The sequence below is a fragment of the Balaenoptera physalus genome (assembly GCF_965194825.1).
Source record: "Balaenoptera physalus genome assembly, chromosome: X".
Lineage (NCBI taxonomy): Eukaryota > Metazoa > Chordata > Mammalia > Artiodactyla > Balaenopteridae > Balaenoptera > Balaenoptera physalus.
In genome coordinates, this window is record NC_138903.1 from 121468879 (window position 1) to 121494700 (window position 25822).

Sequence of the window (25822 nt, forward strand, 5' to 3'; positions counted from 1 at the left end):
GAGAACCACTGAGCTAATATATGCCCTACACTCAGAACAAGGGGAGGAGAGGATTGGCTATTATTAAAAAGTATTCTCATATTTAAAGGAGAGTGTGGGCCGACGAGTGAGAGGCTACTGCTTGCCTCTGACTCTCAACAGCCTCTTCCTCTTTAGTGGTAGGTTTGAGCCAGTTGCAGGAAAGGCCCTTCTCTATCAGCAAGCTCAAAGCCATCAATTTATGGATAGAAAGCCTAAAGTGAGATAGCTGTTCAGAACAGAAAGAGCCCTAAAATAAAGGTTGAACACATGAAATCACCTAGTTTACAGGTCAAAATTGGTCAAAAAATTTCATATTGTTTAACCTAGTGAAGAACTTGGACTGGAGTTGTGGCTCCACCACCTACTAAATTTGTGACCTTGGAAAAATCTCCTCATCTTTCTGAACATTAAATATTAGCCTTAAATAATCAAACCTGCTGCACAAGGCTGTAAAGATTACTAAATATGTTTGTAAGTGTTATATAGATGTAGATTGTCATTGCTGTTGACTTGACCAAAATCACGCAGTACTAGACTCTTTCCATCATTTCACATTCCCTGATTTTTCTGATTATCGTCACATTGCTATAGTTAGGGTACGATATGTGTGTTTCCCCAACTAGATGTTGAACAACTCAAGGGTTTCTCGCTTACTTCATAATAGTAACCCCAGTACCAAGAACATGTCTTAGATAACACAGAAGTTTAATACATAACCACTGGATTGAATTACTGGAATCACAGTATATACTCTGACACACCACTGGGCATAGCTGTGAGACTGGGAGGGGATATGAAGGAGGATGCTATCCCCACCATTTTTTCAAAGTTGAAACCATTTGGCTGTCTAAAGGACTGATGTCTGATCATAAAAGACCCCATTCTTTTCCAATTGAACTGAGCAGTCTACTTTTTGTTTCTCAAGTCAAAGACCAACACTGTCCTAAACATATCTTCCTATTTTTTTTTAATACAAATGTGGGTCACTTTGGAAGAGGTTAAGCAAGTGTTTGCAATGGTATTGATGGAAACTAACTGACACTGCTTTTAAGTAACATAAAAGCCCTATAGATTTTAAATTATGACTCATCAAGGAGGAAACTGGTTACACTTAATTTCGTGTATACTGGTCCATGAAATGCTAAATGTCCTAAGAAACCATTTCAAGACTTCTTTGCATTTTCATTTAGGTAGTTTCTACACATGTAAGCTGATCATGATGGCAAATTGTTTTTACACTGTACAAACTGAAGTGGTGGTCTGGTTATTACCTTATAACTGACTAAATGACAGTCACATCCAGAAAAGCAGGTTTTGGCGGGGAAAAGAAGTGGTGGCTGAAAAGAAAGCTGTAGTTTATTTTCACTGATCAAACTGACTACATCATTACCCAAAGCTCTACTTTATGTTCTGCAGTGTGAATAAGTCTAGATGATAGGAACAAGACTACATTCCCATAGGTAAGATGGAATCTGCTGAGGTGGAGATCTGGCCTGGATATCCCGCCTGTCTCTGGTGAGAATTAGGTGCCACATGTGGAATGATGGCTGTTCTATTTGCAGTAGCCTGGGACTAGCCATGTTCACCCTTGGGTAGCTTAATCCATATAGCCGGGCACTGGATTTAGAATAGGCAGATCTAGTCAACTAAATCAGCTGTCAGGGATAAGTTCACCAGAGGTGGCTTATAACTCATTTTTTTTTCCCAGGTAAAAAAGCTGCAGATTGATACCTTTTGTTGGGACTAGAGTAGTTCTACTCAGCTTTCCCTGGATGAAAACTTCTGGTTTAAAAAGGCTAAGGTCAGCTGTGGCAGCTGCAGTGACCTACAAGAGAAACTTCTGGGAACAATATCTAAGGGAAAAGCATTCGTTCATTCATTGCTTATTCTATCCTTAGTGACTCAGTATCTCTGTGGAACGCAGACGCCACAGTCTGGGGTCCTGGAGTCCTAGAGTCAGGTTTCAACATAATGATATCTGGAGAGTCCTTTCACCCTTGTGACTGTAGTTGTCAAGAGGGTACTCTGGTTTAGTCAAAGGCTGTGTAAAGAACAGAAATACAGAGTGGGGGTGGAGGGGGACTGAATTCAGGAGGAGAGTTTTCAGGCACAGGCGCAAATCGTCACCATTCAAAACGAGTGTGAGGCCCTATTCCAGCCATACAGTTCCATTAACTGAATTTGCATCTCCCAGTCACAGAAGTGATATTTCCACAGTCTTGACATTCTAAATATCAAGAGAATTAAATGCAAGCCAAAAAAATCCCCTCAGCTTGTGAAGATCATTACATGACACACAGTAAATTCAGACAAAGGGAAAAACTTTTCTCAGTACTGATAAGAAAAGCACCAAAGAAGTCATCACTTGAAGAATTACAGCTAGACTGCACTGCATTTGAAAACAACCTGGGTTAGCAGTGAGGTCAAAGCCTGGATTACCTTGGTAAATGAAGCAAAAAGCATTTAGAGGAGTGCATGCCCTCACATTTTCCCTTCATTTAAATTCTTGCACTGGAATAAACAACTCTGCTTTCTAGGTCTATATTCCATCTGATCAGAAATGTACCAAGAAAATGTCCATAGGACAACTCTGGTCAATTTTGTTTATGGAACAAAATGAATTTATAAAATAGCTTTATTTCCACTGCCCCCTAGTCTATCCCTAAATGATTATAGATGGTGATGAAGACTACATGTTTCCTGTTCCAAAGCAATAGCCCATAATCTAGCAACACCACCAGGTGAGTTCTAAAGAGAATTTCCATAACATTCAAATTTAATACATAAATCGGTGTTCTTTCAAAACACTGATTTCAAAATGCCAGCAAAATAATTGACGCTATAGTTATGAAAACATCGCTTGCCTTCGTTACATGCCTGCATAAAGGAATTTTCGTTGAATCACATTTCCAAATGTGAAATGGTCACATACATTGGTAATCCAGACTACAAGAAATAAGTTCACTATGTTAACTTATTTTAAGTAAAAATAAGTTCTAACCTGACCAAGTTCTTCATTAAGGTCTGATGTGTTAACCAGGGCTCCTTCATTGATTTCTTCATCATAAAAGTCCTTATCCCATGAAATGAAGAAGGAGCCCAAGAATTTTTGCATTTCTACTGTGACATACATGGAGACAGGAATGATAAAGTTGAACAGAACCATAAATGACAGGAAGTCGGTAAACATTTTCAAAACCTAAACAAAAGAAATAGTTCATGCTGATTATATGCACAGTTCCATCAAGCAAGTGTCATATAAACTTTCTATCTTTTAATTTCAACGCTGAAAGCACTGTTCTTCCCAACGACACTATATCATTAGTAAAAATTTTCACAGTACATGAAAACGACATTTACAACACCCTGAATTTTGTCACTATTCTTCAGTGAATGTACCTTGACTTAACACTTTTCACTTCCTTAAGTTCTCTGCTCCTCCCCACCCCCCCAATATGAATGTAGGCTCAAAGTTTTCATGTAGGCACTCATTACGTTTCTATCATGATATATCACAAGCTCATAATATATTAACATGACAGACCTTCTTGCCCAATTGCTTAAAACTCTTAACCAAAGAGTTAAAAACAAGGATAGATGCCTAGGGTTAAAACAAAAAATTCTAACATTTCTTAAACAGTTAATGGTTTGGGGCTACCATACAACCAAGAGAAAACCCAAATACCAAAGGTATCATTATCTGAGCAGCATTTCAATAAAGCGTGTCTCTGTCACAATGTGCTAGGGTTAAAGTTTTCAGCATAAAACAAATTACCTTCAAAGTCTCCCGCTCTTTCTGGGTCTTTTGGTTATACCAAGGTTCATCGTTATATGGGGTACTTTGCCAAACATACTTTAGAGTAGTGCATACTGCAGCTTTGGTCAGTAAGATAAATAAATACACAATCAGGAAGGCATTAATGGATCTGAAAAATAAGATATTATGGATTTAAAAACCATTTAATTACTTAAGGTATCAACCAGGTATAAACTAAACTGTTCAGTTTTCTAAAGCTTCTCCTGTGTACGATGTGTAACCATAGCACAGACCTGTACGGATGCTGCTAACGCATTATTCTTGAGTGGTAAAATGGAAAAGCCAGCCCTAGCCCCAACCCAAAGTGCAACGGCTGACTAGCTCAACACACCTTTAGTAAGGATCCTAGAGAGTGACAGAACACACACACACACACACACACACACACACAAACCCATTACCTACTCCGTCCTTATAGAAGGAGTAGATTGTTTCCATTTCCCTGAATCCTAAAGGTTTGGAATAGAGGGTAGAGGAGCAAATGTGAAATCTTCAAGCTTAGTGTGGATTCTTTTAGTCTGAAAGTAGAGCTATGGAGAGGGTGTCACTGATAATACTGGATATCCACGCCAACAGGAGAGTGAGGTCTGTGCCAGCGGCAACTGGCTTGAAGGTGTGTGTCATGTACCACTTCAATATCTGCCAGGAGACTATTATCTGTGTTGTACAACCTCCTTACTTATAGCAACAAGAGGACCCCAAACCATTATCCAGCAGCAAAAGAGAATAAATTTCAACTAAACCCTGCCCTTGAATAGCTAAGTGAGCTTAGGTAAATCACTTATCATCTCTACGACTATTTCTCTATCTATAAAGTGGACAGGCTAACAGGAATTACTCTGAGTTGCTCAGAGGATTAAACCAAATCAGACATACAAATCACTGAGCAGTTTCTGGAACACAAAAAGTACTCGAAATGGCAGCACTACTACAATTTATGTTGTTTTTGCTTATGGTTGTTATTTAGAATTACTGAGAAGTAACAATTTCAGTTCAATAACAACTAAGGAAATTGTGGTGTACACTAACTTCTCAACAGCAGAACGTTTCTGAGATTTCCCTTGGTAGTTCAATGCCATTTTGGTTTCCATTCCAGTGTAAACAGCAACTCCTAAGGAATAACAATATGATGAAAATTAGGTTTCAAATGAGATTGCCAACCCAACTCCCCACCCAGTTGGATCTACCAATTTTTTCACTCTATAAAAGTAGGAATTCTAAACTCTCTTCTATTCACCAGTTGATATATCATTTATAGTATAATTTTAATTCTACATAGTTCGTCATAGTTTTCAAGTTAGTTTACCATCTTATAAATTCCCAACACCTAAAAATAGGCTTAGATTAAATGGAATTAAATGCCATGTTCAATTTTTAACTGCACTATTTAGGCACAGGCTTTAAAAGACATATTTCTAGTAAGTATATCTTAAAAACGTTCACCATATATCTTCTTGGTATTTTTTAGTGTAGCTCCTTTCAACAAGAGATTTTCAGGTCCCAAAGACCTAAACAAAAAATGAACACAACTTATCCAAACAGCCCAACAAATAGCACCATCAACTTTGGCGACATATTTTGCCCTAACATACATCTATCTCCAAAAGGTTCAGAATGTATCTGTTTACTTATATCATATGCTTACTAACACAGGACCAGCTGAAAGATATTTCCCTCTGAAGTTACTTGAGGATACAGCACAGATGGAAGCACACACAGTACAGGAGTAGCCAGCAACACACAGAGATAAAGAGATGCACAGAGATAAAAGGATTATGAGTCACAGACAGGAAGACAAGAACGGGACAGAACAGCAGACATCAAGAAACAGAAAGAAAAGGTGACAGTAAAAGGCTGGGAAAGCAAATGTCAAGGTGGGAAAGACACACTGCCATATTTATAGAGAGTAAACACGCCTTTTGGGGGATCATTGGGCACCCGGTGTTTCTTTAACTTCTTTTTGAGTATTGGCTATAAAGGCCAAGTGGAAAAGTTGAGGTAATTAACTGGATGATAGAAGAGGGAAGAAAACACCCCTTTTTCCATGAATTGTTACATTATAAATGATTAAACCTTTCATTTTACTTAAGTCCAGCTAATTCTGCCAGCATTTTATCTCCTGCCTAGTCCCTAAATTACTCTCCCTTAACACACTGTTCTCCAGATATACTTCCAATATTGTCAGGCACTGCACAGCCAAGGACAATAAATACAGTGCTTAGAACATATTTGGGATTATTGGTCAAGGTGTCTGGAGCTCTACAATTTTAGAAACCCTCAGCATCACTTCCAACACCACCTCCCTCCCAGGACACACACACTCTGAGCTGCTACCAATCACAAGGTCAGCTACTTAAGACCCATTAGTGGCTAGTTACTCCAGGGTTATTCACCTTTACATCCCTTTCTATAGAGGAAAGTATTCAACTATTTTAATGGGCTTAAAAGAGAAACACAGCTCCCCCCAAAAGGACAGATTAAAGGAATTATAAACTAACCTGGCAACAGCTTCAAGACTATTACTATAGATACTGATTCGGCCAACAAACCTGCAAAAAAGAACATAATAGCACACGTGTCTTCTATATCTAGATAAAATCTATTTACCCCAAATATGGGAATGAATCAAAATACAAAAAATGCAAGAAGAGATAAGACAATGAACTATGAAAGCCTATTGTCTTTCTTTTTTAAAAAAGTTAAGTTGAACCAATATGGTATGTAACATTTTCAACTAATTTTAAAAATATTATGGATTATAAGAATGTAAACAAAGATTCTAAATTGATTTTCAAGATCTACTTGGCACCGTGCATGCACACATTACCCCTCTCATCTATACTTCACATAAATAATTGGTTTCTATTTCACATTCATGTGAAGAAAGGTTTCTGGTGCTAAAACAACTTTTAAAACCATTAGTTCAGTAGTTCTTTCACTTGAGCGTGCATCAGAATTACTGGTGGGCTTCTTAAACCACAGATTTCTGGGCCCCATCCCCAAGCTCAGGTAAGAATGTGAATCTGTATTTCCAACAAGCTCCCAGGTGATGCTGATACTGCTGGCCTGGGATCACCGTTTGAGAACCACCGGCATTAGGGGACACTTGATCACCATCTTGGAAATTTCCAAACTGTCTTGCAGCCGATCTGAATACTGAGCTTGATCTGACCAAGTGATCAGATATATGGCTATGCATATGGTAATCTACATTTCTGAAAAATAGGGTAAAAAGCTCTAAATCCTCCTTAACAAGAATGTTATGAGTATTTTATAATTTACATTAGAATTTTTTCAGAAAAATTTATTATTACTAAACACACAAAATATGAAGGTCTGCTCATTCATTCATCATGTATTAATTGCACCATTACTATGCTTGCTAATAAGCAAGAAAAATGTGTTCCTTGCCCTAAAACAGACAATCAGGCAATTACAATGTAAGTGATGACCACTAGGGTGGTGGAAGTACAAGGTATTCTGAAGTCACATACCAAGGGTACTCAATCTAGTCTAGAGAAATTAGGAATAACCTTCCCTCACTAAAAATCTCCTTCATATTTGAGGTAACTGAAATTTAGGAGTTACCCTATAAATATGCAAGGATGTATATTATTGTCTAACTCAGGCAAAATCAGTCACTCCCTTTTCTGTGATTCTATGGGCCTTTTACTCACCTTTATTATCTCACTGTACTGTAAGCCTAGCTTTACTGTTTTATCCCCTTTGCAAACTGTGAGTTCCCTAAAGGCAGGGAACAGCTATTTTGCTTCGTGATTCTAAGTTCCTACTATCAAGGTGGATACAGAAGAAGAAGGGAAAAAGGAAAGAAGGAATGATGGGAAGGAGGGAGGGTATTATTCATGTAGTAGGATGAATACTTTGTTTTTCCACTACTGGGCACTGTTGTAAGCCACATCCCACCATTTGGTCCCCTATTATGACCAACAGCATTCATTAACCAGATGGCTGGCACGGGTGATGGATGCCATCCGTAAAGGTGGAATAGAATATAATTAATTGGCCCACTTGGGAATAAAACCTATTATTCTATCCTCATTAACACCATGCTCTAATCAACCAAAGTAACCAGTCTTAAAAATCAAATGCCAGGGCTTCCCTGGTGGCGCAGTGGTTGGGAGTCTGCCTGCAGATGCAGGGGACACGGGTTCGAGCCCTGGTCTGGGAGGATCCCACATGCCGCGGAGCAACTGGGCCCGTGAGCCACGATTGCTGAGCCTGCGCGTCTGGAGCCTGTGCTCCGCAACGGGAGAGGCCGCGATAGTGAGAGGCCCGCGCACCGCGATGAAGAGTGGCCCCCGCTTGCCGCAACTGGAGAAAGCCCTCGCGCAGAAACGAAGACCCAACACAGCCAAAAATAAATAAATAAATAAAGTAAAAAAAAAAAAGAGTAGATCCTGAGTGTTCTTATCACAAGGACAAAACATTTAAAGAAAAAAAAAAAAAAATCAAATGCCAAATTTTTTGACAACCCACAATGACTGTGAATGAATAAATCTACTCCAGAAAGCCTAACTGTAGCAAAATAGAGGAAATCACACCATTTCACTGCTCCCTCAACTTAACTGTTTACTTTGGACAAGAAACAGCCTACATACAATACCCAGTTCATCATGATCCTCATAAAAAACGACAGAGTGCCTACTAATTGCATGGCTCCATATCTCCTTCTCTCTTCAATGTTGGATGACACATAAAAGTGGTTTATTTTTGTTTTAATTAACTCTGGCTAATGCATGAGTTTGATAGATCAGCCTTATGGGATTACATAATCTTAAAATGTGATGGACGGCCATGTCTACAAATAACAATAATAAAAGAAAAACCACAAGTAAGATGCCTGGGCCCACAATGATTTATCTTAGGCTGGTAGTGAACAAGGCTGATTTGATTCATTTCCCTGCCAGAAGGAAGGAACAGCTCATAAAAACACAAATGCAAGGAGGCTGGTAAATGGTGGGTGTTTCTTTGCAATACTGGTGGCAAAGAGAAGCAAAGCCATCAGACAGCAGTAAAATGAAACCAGGTAATTCTTACTTGTAGAGGTCAGGTTGAGGCTGTTCACATTCAATTGCTGCTCTGAGGGTATCAATGGATTCGGCTGTACACAGTTCAATGGTGTCACGTACCGCATAATGTGTCTAGATGAAAGCAGAAGAAAAAGCAAAAACAGCCCCCCCCCCAAAAAAAGTGTAATCGTATACCCACCTGATTTCATGAACACTGTATGTTTTTAGTAAGAGGCTTTGGCAGAATGATACAAATATTGATGCACATTTCCAACTAAATAAACTTGATGGTATTATTCTTAAAATATATTACAAATAATTAGAAAGATAACTCTGCTGCAAGGGGATTTCAAAGATAATGAGAAAACTAAAAGCTTTTCTTGATACTGACAGCAGAGAGAATTCCATTTGCAGCATGCATATAATTAACTGAAAAGCCCATGAAAAATTTAATGCATTTTTTTCTCCTATTTATAGAACTGAGACCTATTATTTTGCTCACCATAGTGTACGGTGATGTTAACATACACATAAGAATTGAACATAACCCTTTTGGTCATAAGAATGCTAACATTTTTGCTAACAGAAAGAAAAAATTCATCAATAGTTTCCATTATACAAACAGCAAAATTAATGATCTTGAAAATGCTTCGGGTGGCTACAATTTATGTAAGGAGCTGGGAGATGATGTGTCTTGCCTTAGTCAGACAGTTAGAATATTCTACTAATGTATATTATGTACTTACTTGATTGACCCAGAACTCAAGGCAGGCTCCAATGAACCCATTTATAAATCATCAAAGAAGGGCTGACGCAGATTCAAAGACTGCACCACTTATGCTGAAGGGAAAGCTGCTGCACAGTCTTCGGAGAATATTATGGATCTGCCTCAGCTACATTTAAAACTATCTCCTGACTTGGAAAACCTATGTACTTTTAGCTGATTTATCAGATCAACTTAATTGGAAAATGAAACCACTTGAAAGTTTTCTGCCTCTAAACAACTTTTTCCCCTATTAGGAAATCTTTAGGTAGATTTCTCGATTTTTATCTTGACATTCCCTCAAATACAACTTTGTTTTTCAATAGTTTAAATGGGACTAGTTCATCACCATGCCCCTGAAGAAAAAAATTAGTTATCTAACAGGCATTTAAGTTCCTTTCCCACATACTGAGTCCTGGTCCTCAACTCCAGATGGAATAAACAAGCAGAGGAAAGCCCTCAAGGATACACACAGAGGTGAGCACATTAGTATTCTTCCTTAAAGGCAGCATATAGAGGATACATGTTCATGCCCTGTGGAGCTCTGGATGATAGCCAAGAACTGACAGTGCCGGAAAGTACCAGGGACGTAACTTATCCTCCAGTTTGAACAAATTTACTCTAACACACTTATAATTCTTCCTAGTTGAAACAAAGCAAATATTTGCCAAACTACACCCTAAGGTGTTTTTAAAAAGTAATCAAACCATTCCAGGTCAGATTTTCGATATGCCAGGAATAAACATTTTTTTCAAGAAGATAGTCATCACTTTAAAAATAAAAATAGATCAAACTGTAAGGTTAGAGTACCTTAGGGTGAAGTTATTTTCATAGTTATATAGTTTCAGCCTAAGACTACTCTCATTTTTAAAAGCCTAAATAAAATATTGAATGGGTTAATGTCAATATGAAATGCAAACACTGCTATCAAAAATGTGGTGGTTTTTATTTGGGGTGTGGATTTCCTCACCCAACACCACCCTTTCCCCCAAAGTTGAGTACTTGCTTACAAGTTCAAAGACAGTTATATAAAAGCTGTCTTCAAATACAAAACTTACACAAACAGGAAAAAATAAGATAAAAGATTAGGGGGCAGTGGGATGGAGTATTGTATGATTAACTATCCTGAGCTCAAAATGTTTAGGCAAGGTTTAATCTCCATTACCTTGCAATTGGATTCCCCATCAAGACTTGCAGTAGTAACGTAACAGGTTCCATCAACTGTGCAGGATGATAGAAGAATAAGATCACAGGGAAAGGTTTCATCTGCCTGTACTTCTACTACATCACCGACCTAGCATAGAGAGAAAAATAAATATAAATATTCTTAATTCCAAACAAAGCATTCATTATACCTCAAACTAAAGTCAAAACAGTAGCAGAAGACCTGTCCTCCTCTAGGGCTTAGACTGTCTCAGCATCCTACACCATGTGAAAGGTGATGAAAGAATATCACTCAACATTCAGAATCCTCTTTAAGGTTACAATGACTTAGGATGCTTTTAGATTACCTTAGTATTGAACTTTAATCTCTAACAAATGATTCCAGCACCCAGGGACCCTTTTGCTCTCAGTTGTTTCTGGTATTGGTGTTTGATAAGAGAATGGCCATTATCATTTCATGAATGAATCAAGAAAATCTACACATCTTAACTTGAGCACTTCATAAACACTGGTCAGCCACACTCCCACTCTGCATCATAGATAAATATTTCAAAATGCTTTGCCTTCCAAGTGATAACAGCTATTATTTTTGGGTCATAGTTCTCTCTTCAGTGCTCAGAAAATCTCGCTTAATTAGAGAGGTGTTTATGTTTCCCATAACATTTGGAAAAAACTTTTTTCAAATAGGTCATTTTCCAACAATTCATCCGCTATGAGCAAGTACCCAAAGCTCAAGTAGAGGAAAAACATGAGAGAAGAAACAACCACGAACCATTTCTAGCGCATAATTTAATAATGTAGGAAATAAATCATGATGATTAAAACACAGATCTTTACTACTTGACTTTATGTCCCAGCTCTGCCACTTAACTATATGACCTTAGGTTAAGTGTCTTTGATGACTGCAACTACCTCATAGGATTGGCTGGAGTATGAAATGAGGACACAGGTAAAGTGTTTCGTAAAGTGCCTGGCATATATTCACCCTCTGATAGTTGCTAATTGTAATTATTACTAATACCCTACAACTGCTTTACTTCTAACTTATGAATAGTCATAAAATTTTTTTAGAAGGATGTAAGGAAATTATCCAGCCCAGTGCATTCCAACATCTTCCATGTCGTGGCACACACAGAAAATGATAAGTAACCCTTTTGTACAGCACTTCCAGATAAAGGGAGGAGGCTGCTGGTGACAGAAGACAACCCGCCTCAGGAGAGAGTCACAATATCTGGCTCACCAACTCTGGCACACTGGTTGTGAAATGCTGAACTAACAAATGACACACCTGCCTTCCAATTGCTACACACAATTTGGCAGATGAAGATGAGGATTTCAAGATCTATTCAGGAACAACTTTATTTTCTTTGCCAATCTTAATCAGTAGCCCAGAGCAACAGCATCAACAATGGAACTAATTTGTAAATAATATTTTATTTTCTTGGATCATTCCTTCCAAACATACACAAACACTTCTGTTGCTTACACAAAGCCACAATCTATGCTTAAATACACAGAAGAAAAATAACAAACAAAATCCTAAAGCATCTTAGAAGAAGGAAACACTCATTAAAGAACGGAACATGATTGTCAGGCACTGATAAATAAAAACCACAAACAGAATTTCTTCTACAACATTGATAATGATTCGCTCAGATATGAAAAGATCCCTGCACCTGGAGTGCAAGTTAAGGCTGGTAAGATGGACAGGGGCCAGATCACAAAAGTCCTGACAGGTCAGGGTCAGGGGTTTAGGCCTCACCCTGAAGGCAAGGGGAGACCGGGAAAGGACTTTTAAAGAAAGGGAACAACATGGTCCAGTTAGACAATCAACTCTAGAGTTGTTTCCACTTAGCATGTACAAAGCCACAAGAGAACATCACTATCCCTTGTCATAAATATTAGAAAAAGCCAGATAATCAACAGAATCATATTTTTTTGGAGTTCATCAGAGAGCTGAGGTTGCAGGGCAACCAAATGAACTGAATTTCAAGGGTGAAAAGTCCCTCTGAGGAGAGAGAGGAGAAATAAACTGTTTCACAATTGATGAAGCGCAGGAGGAAGAGACGACTGCCATAAAAGTGCCTAGGAAGAAAATAACTAGATTTTTAACCAACTTTAAAAGGCTTGGTAGGGGCCAACGTGACAGTTTCAAATCTCTGCAAGCCTGAGAGAAAAGAGGAGACCATAAGCACGTATCAGTTCTTCTCTATAGGCATCCACTGAGTGCTCATGAGAAAGCATGAGGACAGGAGGCCTAAAAGAGCCTTCCTCACTGGTACAGGCATACAGGTTGTGAATGACTGCTGTGGAGGAACAGACACAAAATATGCTACCACTGTGGACCCTTCTCTCATATGAGGCAAAAGCCATCTGTGCCTAAGAGAAAGGCAAGAAACCCTCCCGGGCACAGTCTCAGGGTAACGTAACTACTGCTAGCGGGCAGATAGAAGCAAAGCCATCTGCTGCTGGGGATGGGACAGGAAACCCCCTCATACTGAGGACCTAGCACTGATAAAAGGCAAAGTTCAGCTGCCATGGGAGGCTGGGGTGGAGGTGAGAGGAGAGTACTGAGAAAGTTCCACCCTGAGGCAAAGGTGCCTAAAACCTGCCTAATACTGAGATGGAGTAGGAGAACCAAGAAACCACTCTGTTCCCACCAGGAACCCCAAGAAAGAGCAATCTACCACTGGGGGAGGAGAAAGGGCGTAGAGAGAGGCATTCACTGTGTCTCAGGAATATAGGACCTGCTGAAAGCAGAGAATGGAACAGGAACACTGAGAAAACCCCTGTGGCAGCCCAGCACTGCAGGCATTTAAAGTCCAGTGGTGTACTGAAAGCATCAACAGCTACAGCAAAATCCAAAGCCAACCAACTCCTTACCAGACTGACTCAACCCCCAACACTGATGGGCTGGCTGACAGAATAGGTGTGCCCACTACAGACCACAAATACAGGTTACCTGCCTCGGTCTCCAGCATTCTTTTACATGCGCTGCCCAAAATTCAATAAAAAAAAATGAGATGCACAAAACCAAGACAAAAATGACAGATCAGCAAAAGATAAAGGTGTCAATAGGACCAGCCTCAGAAATACTCAGATTTTGGGGCTTCCCTGGTGGCGCAGTGGTTAAGAATCCGCCTGCCAATGCAGGGGACACGGGTTCGAGCCCTGGTCCGAGAAGATCCCACATGCCACGGAGCAACTAAGCCCGTGCACCACGACTACTGAGCCTGCACTCTAGAGCCCGTGAGCCACAACTACTGAGCCCACGTGCCACAACTACTGAAGCCCGCGTGCCTAGAGCCTGTGCTCCACAACAAGAGAAGCCACCGCAATGAGAAGCCCACGCACCGCAACAAAGAGTAGACCCCGCTCGCCGCAACTAGAGAAAGCCTGCGTGCAGCAACGAAGACCCAACACAGCCAAAAATCAATACATAAAATAAATTAAAAAAAAAAAGAAATACTCAGATTTTGGAATTATGAAACAGGGATAGAAAAATAGCTATGAAAAAAAAAAAGCTATGATTAAGATATTAAACTATTTACTGGAAAAGGTAGACAACATACACGTGCAGATGAGGAATTTGGGCATAAATATGGAAACTCCCAAAAAAAGGCAATTGGAAAAGTTAGAAATGAAAAACATGATATCAGAGGTAAGGATTTCCTTCAATGGGCTTACAAGCATACTGGATACAAAGGAAATAATCAGTAAACCTGAAGAAACTCTTCCAATATTTCTAATGCCAAAACCCATACTCCTTCCCTTATAAATACCTGTGTTTTTCCATTGGAATTCCTCAAGGCCTGTTTCTCTTCTCTGTGTTTTATGTGATTCCATCCAAATTTCTATATCCACCTAAAACATCTCTGAGCTCCAGGCTTGACAATTCCATCTGGCTGTCTAATAGGAATCTCAAAATTAACATGGCCTGGGACTTCCCTGGTGGTCCAGTGGTTAAGACTCTGTGCTCGCAATGCAGGGGGGGCCAGGATAGATCTCTGGTCAAGAGAATTAGATCCCGCATACCACAACGAAGATCCCACACGTGGCAACGAAGATCCTGCGTGCCGCAATTAAGACCCAGCGCAGACAAACAAATAAATATTAAAAAAAAAAATTAACATGGCCCAAGCTGAATTCCTGATTTCCCTTCACCCCCACCTTTTCCCCTAAACCTATTCTTCTCCAGCTTATTTAATAGCACCAGCATTTTTAAAAAATTAATTAATCTTGGGCTGTGTTGGGTCTTCGTTGCTGCACGCGGGCTTTCCTTAGTTGTGTCGAGTGCGGGCTGCTTTTTCTTGTGGCGCGCAGGCTTCTCATTGCGGTGGCTTCTCTTGTTGCGGAGCACGGGCTCTAGGCGCACAGGCTTCAGTAGTTGTGGCACGCGGGCTCTAGAGCGCAGGCTCAGTAGTTGTGGCGCACGGGCTTAGTTGCTCTGCGGCATGTGGGATCTTCCCGGACCAGGGCTCGAACCCATGTCCCCTGCATTGGCAGGCGGATTCTTAACCACTGCGCCACCAGGGGAGCCCCTAGCACCAGCATTTTGTTTAATAGCACTATTTAATGCACCTAGTTGCTCAGGCCAAAATCAAGGAGGCTATCTTTATTCTATTTTGCTCTTTTTCTCCCTCCCTACATGGAATACATCAGTAAGTCCACACTTTACCTCCAAAAAACATCCTGAATACATACATTTATTTTGATCACGAGACAGGAGGGACAAAGTTGTGCTTACGAGCATGGATGCCATACCCAGACTTGCTTCAGTTCAAATCCCAGCTTTCCCACTTACTAGTTGTGGACAAGTTTCTTAACTACCCTATGCCTCAGTTTCATCATTTGTAAAGAGGGGATAACAAAAGTACCTATTTCATAGGACTGTTGTAAAGTAAGGATTAAATGAGTTAATAGAATGTAAAAGGGAGTGCCTGGCATATTTATGTAACATATAAATGTTAACAACTATTTTTACTGTTATTATCTCTTCTACTATCATTCTAATATAAGCTCTTATCATCATTTGCTTATACTACGGCAGTAGCCACCTAACGGGTTTCCCTCATTCTACTTTTGCTCATGCCTCTACTGTGCTCACTCTCCAGAGTTGCCTTTTCTTAAAAAGTAAGATCAAGTCACCCCCTAGCTTTGAAAAACCCTTCAAAAAATTCCCAATGCACTGAGGATACAGAATAAGTCACTCTCCTGCTTAACAAGAGTCCCCACACTCCCCAGCCAAGCAATCAAACACTTGGACACTTCTAGTTTATAGGCATCTCTTTCCACACACAAATACTCCAGAAAGGGCTCAATCAAATAGCATTTCACACAACAGCATCAACTCATGTAATTCAGATTATACCTGGTTGAGGTCAGCCTCAAGGAAAAGTAGCCTGGTGAGGAAAGTTGGAAGATGGGGGTCCTTCTAAGGCAGTGGGGGTGACAGCAAAAACAGAAAGAGGAAAGGAGAGAAAAGGAGAGTTGTGGGAGACTTTTACTTGCTTTGCAATTTTACTTCGTGCCCTGGGAGCAACAGATTTAATGCTATGAATCACTTATGCTGCCTTTGGTTCTTATATGAACAAAAAGCTGAGTTTCTACGACTGGTTTGGAAACTTCAGATCCTAACCACTCTAGTTCATCACAAGGTCCTCCCCTCTGGGATGCAGAGAACAGAGAAAAGAAAAAAGAGTGGAAGAAAGACATCTTATGTCAAACTTGGGTAACCCTCCCACTCTGTAGCCTTCCTCCCATCATTACTACAAGAAGATGCAAGATAATTTACTTATTGCTGGGGATATGGACAACTTATGCCTGGAATTCCGGGTATTTAATAAATAATTCAGCAGTGATAATACTTGATAAAAATATAGGGAGGAGAGTATTATTTTGTATGAATTCATACCACAGCCCTGAATCATTCTGGAATGGTATTTTCACCTACCTTCTTCTCTTTCTGTTCCATACATCTTGTTCCCTTGTTCTGGAGGATTTGATTTCCATTAGGCTCTATAATTTAATCCATATTCATATAGAAACATTCTTTTAAAAATAATACAAAATTGACAAACAATTTTGGAAGACTAACAAAATTAGAAGATTAACAAAATTGGCAAACCCTTAGCTAGACTAAGAAAAAAAGAGAGACGCAAACAGCTAATGAAAGAGAAGACATCACAACTGATGGCAGAGAAATAAAAAGGATTATAAGAGACTACTACAATTATATGCCAATAGATAAATACCTAGAAACATACAACCTACTAAAACTGAATCACAAAGAAATAAAAAATCTGAGTAGATCCAAAACTAATGAGAAGATTGAAGCAGGAATCAAAAACAGAAGAAAAGCCCAGGCAAAAACAGAAGAAAAGCCCAGGATCAGATGACTTCACTGGAGAATTCTATCAAGCATTTAAAGAAGAAATAACAATTCTTCCCAATTCTTCTAAAGAATCAAAGAGGGGGGAACAACCCCAAACTTATTCTATGAGGCCAGCATTACCCTGATACCATCACCAGAAAAAGACACTACAAGAAAACTACAGACCAATTTCCTCAACGAATACTGATACAAAAAATCTTAGAATACTACCAAATCAAAATCAACAGCACACTAAAATGATCATGCACCATGACCAAATGGGATTTATCATTGGGATCCAAGGATATATATATGAAGATCAATCAATGTAATGCAACACATAAACAACGTGTTGCATGATCATCTCAATCAATGCAGAAAAGGCATTTGGCGTAATTCAACACCCTTTCATGGGCTTTCCTGGTGGCACAGTGGTTAAGAATCCACCTGCTAATGCAGGGGACACGGGTTCGAGCCCTGGTCCAGGAAGATCCCACATGCCGTGGAGCAACTAAGCCCGTGCACCACAACTACTGAGCCTGCGCTCTAGAGCCCGCGTGCCACAACTACTGAAGCCCATGAGCCTAGAGCCTGTGTTCCACAACAAGAGAAGCCCGCACACCGCAATGAAGAGTAGCCCCTGCTCGCCACAACTAGAGAAAGCCCGCGCACAGCAACGAAGACCCAACGCAGCCAAAAATAAAAAAATAAAATAACAAAACAAAACAAAACACCCTTTCATGATAAAAACACTTAATAAAATAGGAAGAGAAGGAAATGACCTCAACATAATAAAAGTCCACAGCTAACATCATACTCAATGGGGAAAGACTGAAAGCTTTACCTCTAAAATCAGAAACAAAGGAAGGATGTCTACTCCAGCACTACCATTGATCACTGTACTGGAAGTTCTCGATGGAACAATTAGACAAGAAACAAAAAAGGTATACAAACTGGAAAAGAAGTAAAATTATCCTGGTTTGCAGATGACATATTATATATAAAACCTAAAGATTCCACCAACAAAAGAAAAGTTAGAACAAACGAATTCAGCAAAGTTGCAGGATATAAAATCAATACTCAAAAATCAGATGCATGTCTATATACTAACAATGACCAGTCCAAGAAGGAAATTAAGAATATCATTTACAATAGCATCAAAAACGATAAAATTCTTAGCAACAAACTCAAACAAAGAAGTTAAAGAGTTGTACACTGAAAGTTACAAAAGCACTGCTAAAAGAAACCAAAGATAATACAAATAAATGGAAAGACATTTCATGTTCATGGATTGAAAGACTTAATACTGTTAAAATGTTTACTTGCCCCTTACTATCCAGGGGGCGCAGTGGTTAAGAATCCACCTGCCAATGCAGGGGACACAGGTTTGAGCCCTGGTCTGGGAAGATCCCAGATGCTGCGGAGCAACTAAGCCCGTGCGCCACAACTACTGAGGCCTGCGCTCTAGAGCCTGCATGCCACAACTACTGAGCCGCACACCACAACTACTGAAGCCCCCGTGCCTAGAGCCCGTGCTCCGCAACAAGAGAAGCCTCCGTAATGAGAAGCCCACGTACCACAACGAAGAGTAGCTGCCACTTGCCATAAAAAGAGAAAGCCGGCACACAGCAACAAAGACCCAATGCAGCCAAAAATTTAAAAAATTAAAAAAAAAAAAAGGCTATACTCTCCAAAGTGATCTACGACTCAATGGACTTCCTATCAAAATGTAATGGCATTTGTTTCAGAAATAGAAAAAAAAAAATCCTAAAATTCATATGAAATCTCAAGGGACCCTGAGTAGCCAAAACAATCTTGAAAAGCAAGAACAAACTTGGAGGTCTCACATTCCCAGATGTCAAAACATACTACAAAGCAACAGAAATTAAGACTGGCATAAAGACAGATACATAAGCCAATGAATAGAGAACCGAGAAATAAACTCTTGCACATAGGGCCAAATGATTTTCAACAAGGATGCCAAGACCATTCAATAGGGAAATGACAGTCTCTTCAACAAATGGTTTTAGAAAAAATGGGTATCTATATGCAAAAGTATGAATAGAGTTGGATTCTTACATCATATACAAAAATTAACTTGAAATGAATGAAAGACCTAAATGTGAGACCTGAACCCATTAGACTCCCAGAAGAACATGGAGAAAAAGCTTCAGGACATTGGACTTGGCAATGACTTCTTGGACATGACACCAAAAGCACCGGACAAAGATCAAAATTAGAAAATAAGAATACATGACCAAAGTAAACAATCAACAGTGAAAAGGCAACCTACAGAATAGGAGAAAATATTTGCCAATCATATATCTGATGAGGGGTTAATATCCAGAAAATATAAGGAACTTCTACAACTCAACAACAAACAAATACCCTGATTAAAAAATGGGCAAAGGACTTGAATAGACATTTCTCCAAAGAAGATATATAAATAGCCAAAAGGCACATGAAAAGATGCTCAACATCACTAATCATTAGGGAAATGAAAATCCAAACCAAAACAAGGTATCATTTCATACCCATCAGGATGCCCACTACCAAAAGAACAGAAAAAAACAAGTGCTCAAGAGGACAGGGAGAAGTTGAAACCCTTGTGTAGTCTAGACGCTAACGTAAAATGGTGCATCCATTATGGAAAACAGTGTGGAGGTTCCTGCACAAATTAAAAATAGAATTACCATACGATCCAGAAATTCTACTTCTGGGTATATATCTAACATAATTCAAAGCAAGATCTTGAAAAGTTATTTGTATATCTGTGTTCACTGCAGCATTATTCACATGGCCAAGAGGTAGAAGGAAGCCAAACGTCCATCAACAGATTAACTGATAAAGAAAGGGTGGTATATACATACAATGGAGTATTACATAGCCTTAAAAAAGGGGAAACCCTGTCATATGCCACAACATAAATGAACCTTGAAGACATTATGCTAAGCGAAATAAACCAGTCACAAAAGGACAGATACCATACGTTCCCTCTCACAGGAAGTATCTCTCTAAAGTAGTCCAAGTAATAGAAACAGAAAATAGAAAAGTGTGTACCAAGGGCTAGAGGTTTGCTGTACAACAATGTGAATATACTTAACACTACTGAACTGTATACTTAAAAAATGGTTAAGGGCTTCTCTGCCGGCGCAGTGGTTAAGAATCCGCCTGCCAGTGCAGGGGACACAGTTCGAGCCCTGGTCCAGGAAGATCCCACATGCCGCGCAGCAACTAAGCCCGTGAGCCACAACTACTGAGCCTGCGGCTCTAGAGCCCGCGAGCCACAACTACTTAAGCCAGTGAGCCACAACTAATGAAGCCCGTGCGCCTAAAGCCCGTGCTCCACAGCAAGAGAAGCCACCACAATGAGAAGCCCACACGCAGCAACAAAGACCCAATGTAGCCAAAAATAAATAAATAAATAAATAAATAAATATTTTAAAAAATGGTTAAGATGGTAAATTTAGTATTGTGTTTTTTGTCCCAATAACACAATAAAATAAAAATAAATAAATAATACCTTAAGACTAGGATAAAATATTTGTAAAAGACCCATCTGATAAAGGACTGTTATCCAAAATATACCAAAAAAAAAAAAAACTATTAAAACTCAACAACATGAAAATGAACAATCTGATAAAAAAATGGGCAAAAGACCTAATAGATACCTCATTAGAGAAGATATTCAAATGGCAAGTAAGCATATGAAAATATGTTCAACACCATATGTCATTAGGGAATTGCAAATTAAGACAAAAATGAGATACCACTATACACCCATCAGAATGGCCAAAATCCAGAACAGTGACAACGAATGCTGGCCAGGATATGGAGTAACAGAACTCTCATTCACTGTATATGGGAATGCAAAATGGGTAGCTATGTTGGAGACAGCCTGGAAGTTTCTTGTGAACTAAACATACTCTTACCATATGATCCAGTAATCACACTACTTGGTATTTACCAAAATGAACTGAAATCTTATGTCCACACAAAAACCTGCACATGGATGTTTACAGCAGTTTTATTTGTAATTGCCAAAACATGGAAGCACCCAAGATGTCCTTCAGTAAGTGAATGGATAAATAAACTGGTACATCTAGACAAAGAAATATTATTTAGTGCAAAAAGAAATGAGCTATCAAGCCATGAAAAGACGGAGGAAACTTAAATGCATATTACTAAGTGAAAGAAGCCAATTTGAAAAAGCTACATACTGTATGGTTTTCACTACATGACACTATGAAAAAAGGCAAAACTATGGAGACAGTAGAAAGAAGAGTGGTGACCCAGGGTTGGAGGGAGGGATGAATAGGCAGAGCACAAAGGATGGTTAGGGCAGTGAAATGATTCTGTATGATACTATAGTGTATAGGTCATTATACATTTGTTCAGACTCACTGAATATGTAACACCAAGAGTGAACCCTAATCAAAACTATGGACTTTGGGTTATAATGATGTGCCACTGGAGGTTCATTGATTATAACAAATATGCCACTCTGGTGGGGGATAATGATTATGAGGAAGGTTGCACCTGTGTGGAGAAAGGGGCGTATGTCAACTCCATAATTTCTGTTCCATTTTGCTGTGAACTTAAAACTGCTCTAAAAAGTAAAGCTTACTATTAATTAAAATAAAATCTGTTGGGAACAAAAAATATTATTTGATGTGGACAAGTCTAAAATTTTATCAACAGGACTCTTATTGGGTAATACGAAACAACGATTAATTTGGATAAAAAATTAAATTGCCTGAGATATTAAAAAATAACAATACCTTAGAACTATCATACGTTGCTGGTGGAATATAAAATGGTATATAGCTGCTGCGGAAAACAGTTTGGTGGTTCATGAAAAAGTTAACCATAGAGTCACCACATGACCTAGCAATTCTACTCCTACGTATATACCCAAAAGAATGGAAAACAGGTGTTCAAACAAAAACTTGTACATGAATATTCATACTACCAATATTCCTAATAGCCAAAAGGTAGAAAAAACCTAAAATGTCCATCAACTGATGAATGGATAAACAAAATATGGTATAGCTATATGATGGTGTATTATTCAATCATCAAAAGGAATGAAGTACAGATACATGCCACAACATGAATGAACCTCAAGAACATAACAATAAGTGACAGAAGCCAGACAAAAAGGCCACATAGTATATGATTCCATTTATATGAAATATCTAGAATAGGTAAACCCACAGAGACAGAAAGGAGATTAGTGGTTTCCAGGACCTGGGTGAGGGAGGAATGCAGCATGACTACTTAATGGCTATGGGGGTTTCCCTTTCCGGGTGATGAAAATGTTCTGGAACTAGACAGTGTTGATGGTTGCACAGCACTGTGAATGTACGAAATGACACTGAATTGTACATTTTAAAATGATGTGTTCTTACTGTAATTTTAAAAAAGAATGAACTACAAAACAATACCTTGATTTTTTCACTCTCTTTTCTCACTCGCTTTGCATTTTCAATAATGTAAACAGTGCTCTTGTTGACTTCATTGTCAGCTCTGTGCCTGAGCCAATCTTCATATCCCTAGAAGGATAAAAATAAGGACATAATCAAGCTCACATAATGAAGTAAAATTGTTAATAAATTTCTATAACCCCCTCTATGAGTCACCAGCAGGTATCTATACTTACACTATTAATTTCAACTCAGAATGCTAAGGAGACAACACTGTAAATTTTTGCAGCAAAAACTAAGATATGCTTTCAAAATATCCCTTATAGCTTTATTGCATTAAAAGGTTCCTGCATTCTATAGATAAGTATTAATAAAAACACAGGCATTCTTCAATTGTGAAGGACTATGATTTATTTTTCTAATTCTGCTCTTATTCAAGTTAATGTTAATTTTTTCGACTCTTTAATTTGAAAAAAGTTTTATTTTCTTATAGACCGAATCACTTAAATATGTTCTTGTACAGTAGACTGTTGGAGTGATCATCTCTGAGGAAATATAATTCCTCCCCAGGGACAGAGAATAGAAAAGGCAAGGAGGATTATTTTGGAACAGTATCTATCTAAAACTGTTGTTTTAGAGAACGACGGTTAAACTTCTCCACTGACTTGGTGACAAAAGAAAATACAAATTGTTGTTCATTTTGTAGAGTTAGAAGTAATCAGAGTTCATTTTCCTTCGGGCTTCCTTTGGTCTAGAGTAAATTTAAGCCAAAAGAACTAAGGATGGAGGACGTTCATTTGTTTTAGCATGATCTCCTTCTTTTTTTACATCACTTTGCTTTTTTTCTTTATAATAATGAGTGTACCTTTTCAAATCTAACTGTGTGAAAAATCTCTTGCTCGCCTTCCCCTTTTTTTCTCAGCTGCTATATATTCATTCCTCTTCTGTCCTTCTTTATGGCAATGTTAGGCTATCACTTCATATGGTACTTTCTGTGATGTCAGTGAGGAAAGAAAGGCCCCAACATGAACTAGTACTGGGAGTAAACTGAATCAGTAAGAGCTTTTGAAAACCATACAGGCTATTCTTGGAACCAGAAATTCTATGATGTTAAAGAAAATAATCCTAACAGCCTAAGGAAATAACATTCCAAAAGTCTTTATTTAGCAACCAAACACTTGATAAAATATTCTTGCAGTTCCTGGTAAGCAAGATAGAAGACCAGATAACCCCAAGAGGAAAGATAACCATGTTCCCAATATTGTTAAGCAAACAGTTGGGAAGTTTTGGGGGATACTTTTTAAAGTACTTTTGATAAGTACTGTCTAAAAGTATCCTTGTAACCTGTCAGGTCCTATGGACTCTCCGATTACATGATAAACATTGCTAACCCACCCCTTCACCTCCAGTTTCCTGTTTCCATTTTCAATTTCATCTGGAATTTTTCGAAGGCACTATCATAAACCGTGACAGGTATGAACTTTGACAAGAAACAAGAATAAAAGTCTCTTCTACCCACGACCCCCTTCAGCAGCATCAGGAAAGACAACAGAATTAAAGTAAGAAACTCAAGTATGCTCTTGAGTTCTTTGCTATAGGCAGCAATTTAAAAAGTCCACAAGAATGGGAATTTTTCAGACAGATATAGCACATTGAAAAATGTAATGCACATTAAAAATTCACCTCACACTTCCCCACTGAGCTGCACCTTCTACTTACTCTCCTTTTAGGGTTATATTCCGCCCCGCCCCCACAGACACACAAATAGGAGGAAAGGAGCAAAGAAATTAAAGATGCACCTTACAATCATTTTCATGTGTTTTCAATAAGAACCAAATATAAACTAAATTCATCAAGGATACCTACTCTATATAAATGTGAAAAAGAACCTTTGACAATGAAATTCAAATCAGACAGCACTGAAATGCAATTATAATTGTAAATTAGAAATTTACCTGTTTGATGGCTGTAACAGTTATAACAAAGAAAAGTGGAAGTCCACTGGTAACTGGGCTAGTTGGTGTGTCTACTGTGACCTAGGTAAAGAAATGAAATTGAAAGTAAAATGAAAATAAGCCATTAACTCATATGCAGCACTTACATGCTACAAACATTTCAGAAAAGAAAGGCAGACAAAACATATTCCGGTAGCAGGGTGAATGTTAACTTTCATTAAAACAAAAGCAATCCATATAGCTGTTAGTTTAAGAAAATAGTTCTAAATTTAGGCTTAGTTTTCATCCCAGCTTGAACTAGCCCCTTGACTGAAATACATCCATTCTTTTACCATCTATTTGTTGAGCACCATTCTGTCAGCCTCTGTGCTATTATCAGCCAGGCTCTAGAGATGCTGTTTTATTTTAAATAAGATGGAGAAAAGTCCCTGCCCTCATAGAGCTGGCAGCTTACAATGAAAACCAGACATTAAAACAAGTGAGACACTGAGATTTGAAGAGTAAATAGAAGTTAACTAGATGGAAGGGAGGGCCTTCCAGGTGCAGTGAAGGGTGTATAGGAAGTCTCTATGGTAGGAGGGCATGTGGCACCTGTAAGAAAATAAAGGAAGCCAGCGGCAAGAGAGCATGTGGTATGAGATGCAGACTAGTCTAGATGTTTTACTAGAGTTTTCTAGTAAAAGAGCTACTTTAGAAATATGTAAAATCATATGTATCTTAAAATATAATATTAGTACTTTAACAAGTCTTATTATAATAAGCCCTGAAACAACTTTTTAATCACAGGGCATTTTAAGGTTAGAAATGGATTGAAACTTGGTTAAGGAAATTAAGTTTCTAATGGAGCTCTTACCTGTACAAGGAAAATGATGAGAAAATAAAAATTTGCAATTCTTCTAAACTGTTCAAACAGATTCTTTGGGAGGAAATTCCAAAGTGTATACTGTAAGGGGAGAAGAAAAAAAAAGATTATTAGAAAGGAAACTTGAAAAATACTAATGATAATGACTCATGATTCCAAATTATCACAACACTTTGAAAGCACGTTAAAACCCAAACCTCATACATATGAATAAGCGTGTACTTAGAAGTAGAGTGTATAAACATTCTTTTCAGGAGTGAAGTTTTCACTTGGAGCATTCCAATTGGGCCATCTAGTCCCACAGCTTTGCTTTCCCCGACCCGATCTAAATTAGGTTCCCTGTTATCTGCTCTCATATCATCCTATACTTCTCTGATAACACTCGTTTCAGTGAATAATTATATGTGTGCA

At 38.6% G+C, this 25822-nt stretch overlaps 1 protein-coding gene across 11 annotated transcripts in view; it reads right to left on the reverse strand.

The window, feature by feature from the left end:
- Positions 1–25822, reverse strand: part of ATP11C (ATPase phospholipid transporting 11C (ATP11C blood group)) — a 172983-nt gene that overhangs the window by 61812 nt on the left and 85349 nt on the right. For all 11 annotated transcript variants that reach the window (XM_082445244.1, XM_082445251.1, XM_082445249.1 and 8 more), the window contains 10 exons: positions 25403–25492; positions 24550–24630; positions 22616–22723; positions 10797–10925; positions 8897–9000; positions 6337–6387; positions 5282–5346; positions 4868–4949; positions 3797–3947; positions 3023–3220 (listed from right to left, as the gene is read on the reverse strand). In XM_082445244.1, coding sequence (XP_082301370.1) covers positions 3023–3220; positions 3797–3947; positions 4868–4949; positions 5282–5346; positions 6337–6387; positions 8897–9000; positions 10797–10925; positions 22616–22723; positions 24550–24630; positions 25403–25492 — 1059 coding nt within the window. The remainder of the gene's footprint in view (positions 1–3022; positions 3221–3796; positions 3948–4867; positions 4950–5281; positions 5347–6336; positions 6388–8896; positions 9001–10796; positions 10926–22615; positions 22724–24549; positions 24631–25402; positions 25493–25822) is intronic.